General features: G+C 37.4%; 1 protein-coding gene across 1 annotated transcript; it reads left to right on the top strand.

Moving 5' to 3' along the window:
- Positions 1-2,954: 2,954 nt before the first annotated feature.
- On the top strand, positions 2,955-5,927 carry EXTL2 (exostosin-like glycosyltransferase 2). The gene is made up of 3 exons (XM_009884775.1): positions 2,955-3,363; positions 4,715-4,785; positions 5,374-5,927. Exons 1-3 carry the CDS (start codon positions 2,970-2,972, stop codon positions 5,863-5,865), a joined length of 957 nt encoding a protein of 318 aa, XP_009883077.1. The 5' UTR covers positions 2,955-2,969; the 3' UTR covers positions 5,866-5,927.
- Positions 5,928-6,579: the final 652 nt, after the last annotated feature.

The raw sequence follows: 6,579 nt of genomic DNA, 5'->3' as shown, positions 1-6,579 counted from the left end.
GGCTGGAGCGGGGGGGAGCTGTTCGGTTCTGCTGCCTGTAGCCGTGGTGAGATGCTGTGATGAGGTACTGCTCACGAAGAGAGGGCAATCCGTTCGAGAAGTCTTTTTCTTGGAATGAGGATTTAAAATACTGTATTTTGACACAGGGTTTGTATTTTCGTCAGTTTTGTTTTGAAGAGGTGTTCTCTACAGGGGGTATCGTAAGAAATTTTTTAAGAGGTCAATCGTGCATTGCGATTTCATAACTTAATTGGTAAAACTGATCGGCACTTTCTTACTGGAAAGTGCTATGATGCTAATTCTAAAGATTTTATACAGACGTTTATTTTAATTAGAGAATATGTAATAACATAATCGTTACTTATCATCGCAGCCTATTGTCTGCAGTCGAGCAAACACAAGAATGTATGGCAAGCCAGGAGGTCTCATTACCACAGTAAACAACGTTTACACTTTCACTTTAAGTATGCTCTTAAATTTTAACTAATTAATCGTTACAGTAATATTGGTAGGTGTTGTGATACGTTGCAATTGGGGAAAGAGAATCTAAGGTTCACCTTTTTAAAAGCACACATGACCAAGATTTGGTGGTCCTGAGAAATGCTGAGTAGCCACTGCTGCTGGTCAGCTTTAGAAGTTGGGCACGATTGTTTACACCTATAAAATGAAGCGACCAAAACAAGAGATTAACTTCTGGAAATAGTTTCAATGAGCTCTTCACCCTCACAAAATAAATCAGTGGTAAAATTGGAACTCAGATTTGGGATGGCCTCTATGTGTGGACGTATTCAGATTGGTATCCACACAAATTGGCAACTCTGTACTTTTGAGAAGTAAGTTTACATAACCTAAATTACTCTTACAAAATTTCACATAGGTTCAATTGTTAACTACAAGTTCTTGCTCTCTATCCTTTTATAGTGCTATTCCTAAATCAAAATTAAAAACTCCTTTTTTTTGTTCAACTAGTTTTAAAAGAACAAAAATCCCTCCAACAATGTAGGAACCTTAACAGATGCAGGTTTTTTAGGTTGCAGCCCTGCATCTTGTGCATCCTTCCATTTTGTGCTTACACTGATGTTTGCTTTCCCTTCTGCCAAGCTACCAAACCAGATGGGAAGAACAAAATTCTGTGTCTTAAACCTTTAACACATCTGGTAAGCTTGTTGTAAGCAGAGTGTGATGGGGATGAGCTAGAAAAAGTAATTTTATTGGGACTACTTACCTGACTGTGGTAAGCAAATATATATTTTAGTGGTACCTGGTGAACAAAGCAACAGACTGTGAGGTTCTGGAGACCTACTTGTATCTCTGTAGTTGCCCCTAAGGATGGGGCGCATAGACATTGCCTTGGTACAAAACAACAATTTTACAAGCAGAGACATACACTGTAGTTTTCTTTTGAACCAACTGGTGTAATAACTCCTTTCTGGAGTGTTCGTTGAAAGGCAGAGATGATCATTCAACTGAGCAATAGGAAAAGGGATTGCATAATTGCCAAGAACATGTACATCAGGCAGCAACTGAGAGGAACGTTTGCTTGTAAAAGAATGTTGGGTAGCACGTGGGATAACTGCTGATCTTCGGTTACAGAGTCCCTTTAATTTCCAACAGATTCAAAGATCACAAACAACTGTCCTGTAAAAACAAGGGGATAAAAGCAATCCTACTTGGCAACAATGAGGTAAGTTGAGAGGTTTTTTAGACTAAAATAGTTTACATTCATACTGGCAAGCATGGTAGAAAAAAAGATCAAAACTTATATGAAAAAACACATGGATACTCTTTCAAAAATTGTTATTGATGGGGCTTTCCTGGATCACCTAATTTGATCAGAATTCACTGCTGAAAGCCTAGAAATTACTAATGGAGTAACATGAGTAATATGTATAGATGAGTAACTGTTTAGCAGTAAGCTTAGAATATTCATCATGTATTCAATTCATACTGATTGTGTGAGTAAAGGAGGAAGAACAGATGTGGATGACACATTGGAGGTGCAAACTATGGAATGCAGTGGCTGCTGAATCCTGCTGAGATTACAGTTTATAAATGTCTGGAGAACGGGGAGTGCTACCTAAGAGGCATGAGAGGCAGGGCTACCTTTGTAGGAGCTGCTTTTTAAGAGCTCCTGTTTAGTTCCAAAATCAGGAGGATCCAGAACCCCCTGCCTTATGCTAAGGCTGCTCCCCCCATTAGCTGATACATCGCGCCTAGCATCTGACGTTTCCAGGTTTCGCTGAGTTCTAGATTTAGCAGACCAGCTGTTACTGATGTTGTTTCATTCCTACATTACTCCATTTGGCATGTTTCTTTTGCTCCACCTGTGTTAATAGCCACAGTTAGTACGATCAGAATTATATTTTCCACATAATAACCGTTGTTGAGCAGATAAACTATTGACAAAATGTCCAGCAAATCGGTGACAAAGATTGTTCCTTCTGTGTATGGTGCCCAAGCAATGAAAAAAGAAAGAGCTTTTAACTTCCTCCTTTCTGCCGGAGGTCTTGAGGACGCACCTTCTCTCTCTTTTGTTTCCCAGCTAAGGCAGAGCTGTTGCGATGCTGAAAATACTGAATCTCTGTACAAATTTGTTTTCTGATTTCAGCTGGATGGGTTTGGTGTTCAATCAAAAATGCAGTACTGAGAAAATAAGAGATGATGAACAATCTAGAGTTGAAGAATTACTCTAGGCTCATTTTCTCAGAATAATGAAATTTAAAGTTAACCAAAGAAGAGAAAAGCAGGTAAACATAGCAACTGAGTACCAGAAGTATCTGTCTTGAAGTTGAAAGTAATTGGCCAGAGTCCTAAAATCCTCTTATGTATTTACTTAAAGAAAAGTCTACTTAATATTGTGGGAATTTTGCTCAAGTAAGGGAGAAAACTATACATGGGATTAATGACTTTGCCTTTCCTGTTACTTGTTTTAAAGGTATTTTCACTTCTGTAAGCTTCCAGGAAGAGTTATGGGAATCCGCCTACTACGCTTCACTTCTGTGGTGATCATTGTCTTACTTCTTGTGGCAGGTGCTTTAACAGCTTTGCTTCCCAATATCAAAGATGAGAAAATGCCCAATTTGAGAAGGGAACCAAAAACCCAGAGTCAGTCTGCCTTGGATTCATTTACTCTTATTATGCAGACGTATAATAGAACTGACTTACTGCTAAAGCTTTTAAATCATTATCAAGCCATCCCCCACCTACATAAAGTAATTGTTGTGTGGAACAACATTGGTGAGAAGATACCAGAGGAAATGTGGAATTCTTTGGGGCCTCATCCTGTCCCTGTTGTCTTTAAAGTTCAAACTGTAAATCGCATGAGGAACAGACTCCAGAATTTCCCTGAGCTGGAAACAAAAGGTAATTGGCAGTTCTTATCACTACTACTAATACTATTTTCACATGTAAAAACTGAATGCTAAAAGAGAGATGGTTTGAGTTACACTATGTCATAAAGTCATGGATCTGTTGGGCCACTTAATAGAACGTGGATAATGCAGAAGAAACCTATGTTATCAGATGCACACCACCACCAGCAGCAGGCTACAGGCTGTTAGTGAAGAGTAAGGAAAAACAGGGGGATGTCAAATGCATTTCTTGGGCTTCTGCAACTGTCTGTTCTCCATTTCCTTTGTCAGGCAAACATAGGTAGTTCAGCCTCTCTTGCCTTTATAGCGTAAACTGAAATTTGTAGTGCATGTATTTGTTGAGTCTCTGCATTAATTTGGACTTCAGTCATCTGGTAAAGACTTGATTTAATCCATTCACTTTAAGACTAAGTTCTCAAGCATGTTCTGCTCTTCAGAGAAACTTCCCTCCCTAGCTGTCTGGCTTTCTATCTCAAATTATGCATCCTTTTTAAGAGTATTTTCCCCAGTCCTTCAGCTGTTCATCTAAATATTCTTCCTAAGCTCTTTCCAGGAGAAGCACAACAATAAGCCCTGTTTGTTTCAAGTGGAAAAAAACCCCATATGTTGCATTACAGACCTGACCTTACTCATGATTAGTAAAGGTAATTCTATTTACTGCCCCCTTCCTAACATGCCTTGCTACTCAAAACCCGTGACTTCTAGGAAGACACTAGAAACTTCAACTTCCCAAATGTTTTATTTACTGTAATAGGATTTATTCTGACTAGAAACTTAAGCTTTAATGCATCTGGAGTTCTGATCTAGGAATATCTTCCCTTTTCCTCTTCCTTCTGTAGTTAACCATATTGAATGTTACCTGTGCAATTTATTAAGCTTGTTTACTTAGAACTTGCAAGTAGTGAGGAGATTTTATACTAAGAATACTGTATGAATCTCATACACTAAAAAATTGTATCTAACTCTCTATTTTAGTTGTACTTTTACACAAGACTAGTAGAATTTTAAGTTGCTGTGCCAAACACTCAAAGTTTTCTAACACCTATTTGTCCAGCTGCACTATAGATGATGAAAAGTTGCTGAGTTTTGTTACAGCCTGGCAAATAATCTAAAACTTAGGTTTGCTTCTAGTTACCACGAAGCTGCAACCTTGGTTTAGCATTGAAATCTAAATATGTTTTTTCAGTCCGCTTTCAAGGAGTTATAATTCAGTTCTGTAATTCAGCGTAATGGTTATAGAAGTTTGACAGCTAACTTGTCAAATACTGTGCTGCATACTGTGCTCATGTATTTAATCTTTTGATAAGTTAAAAGTTTTTCTTTTTTTTTTTTTCTCCCTTCAGCTGTTTTAATGATGGATGATGATACACTGGTCAGTGCTCATGACCTTGCTTTTGCCTTTTCTGTTTGGCAGGTAATGTTTTCCACCTTGGCCAGCAGTATTTGCGAGTTACAATTGAGATTAATGGTTTTAATTAGAGTAATACTATATCATAATGTTTTACCATAGGTTTTCTAGCTATGAAGTTAAATTTTAGAAGGACTGAAGAAATTGCAAAAATATTCTTTAATGATAGCTATACCTGTAATCTGTAACTTTCAAATTTTTAACGCTTATTGTGCAAGAATACTGAGTTGCTGACTGCGGAATTTATTTAAATTGATAGTAGGCTGCAAAAGGGAAGCGTGTGGTTGTTTTTCTCTCTAAGAGAAATTGTAAACTTACTTTGAGTGCCAAATATGCAGCTGCAAATTGTGGATACATGTTTCTTGGGATTACATGATGTGGAATGAGGCATATTGTGTCAGTTTTGCAAAACTGTATTTAATTGCAGCATTTATGCAGATCAAAGGACCATATACCAACAATTTCATTCTTTCCTGACAATAATCTTGTGCTCTTCTCATTTAAAAAAAAGCATAAATCTCTCTTATGAAAATACTTAACACACATTTCACAGTGTGGGCTTCATCTTCATTTTTAAATTTTTTTTTCTTTCAGCAATTTCCAGAGCATATAGTGGGATTTGTTCCTAGAAAGCACATTTCCACTCCTTCAGGTGTATACAGTTATGGCAGCTTCGAATTGCAGAACCCTGGATTTGGAAATGGAGATCAGTATTCTATGGTTCTTATTGGTGCGGCATTTTTTCATAGTGGGTATTTAGAAGACTTTCAAAGACAGCCAGAAGCAGTTTATGCCTTAATAGATGAAACTCAAAATTGTGATGATATTGCGATGAATTTTCTGGTAGCCAAGCGTACTGGAAGGCCTTCTGGAGTGTTTGTGAAGCCTGTTGATATAAGAAATTTAGAAAAAGACACTAACAGTGGCTATTCTGGAATGTGGCACCGAGCAGAGCATTTGTTACAGAGATCTTACTGTGTAAATAAACTGGTTAATATTTATGATGGCATGCCTTTAAAATATTCTAATATCATGATTTCTCAGTTTGGTTTTCCTAATTATGCCAATCACAAAAATAAAATGTAAGCCAATGCATTTAAGCGATTAGATATTAAATAATACTCAGTGAATTGTACTGAGTTCAAGGAGAGAAGGTGTAATTACTGCATCTTGGCCATCCTTATTTGTAGCCTCTGAATTTTTTCCATTTGGCTTTTCATGGTGTTTTTTTTCCCCTTTCTTACTAACTTTGATAAAATCATCTTCATTCCTTAAAACCTGAAAAGCTATTACAGTTAATTAGACCAGTTCTTCAGGAACATACAGGCAAAAATGCACTCCTACCCTTCAGTGCTTATGTTTTGATTTTTTTTTTTAAAAAAAAATATATGCATGTAGTCAAATGAGGTCTATGCATTTTTTTGATAGTTCCATGTTGAGATGCTTTCTTGCCTTCCTGCTCCTCTCCTCACCTCCTTCTACCTAGTTCCCAGTGAAACTACAGAAGGGCTACAGTAAATTGTTGTCCAGGCTTCTACACTCCTGTACAAAACCCCTTTGAAGTTTGTATATAAGCTATTCTGTATTCTGAGATGTTCCTGAAGCGGCTATGAAAGCAAGCCAGAAAAGAGTACCTTACCTTAATCTCAGATAGTCCTAAAACCATTGTCTACAATATCTGCTACTGCTGAGATAGTGGAAAATGATCTCTGATGAGGCGCTATTGTGAATTTGCCAAGAGTTGCTGAAACACTGCAAGTAGCTGAAAAGTAAAACCTAGCAGTTAGAAATATAAGAAAC

The sequence above is a fragment of the Charadrius vociferus genome, unplaced genomic scaffold (genome assembly GCF_000708025.1).
Source record: "Charadrius vociferus isolate BGI_N301 unplaced genomic scaffold, ASM70802v2 scaffold163, whole genome shotgun sequence".
Classification (NCBI taxonomy): domain Eukaryota; kingdom Metazoa; phylum Chordata; class Aves; order Charadriiformes; family Charadriidae; genus Charadrius; species Charadrius vociferus.
The sequence above is the reverse complement of the archived record's forward strand: the minus strand, read 5'-3'. Positions and strand labels throughout refer to the sequence as shown.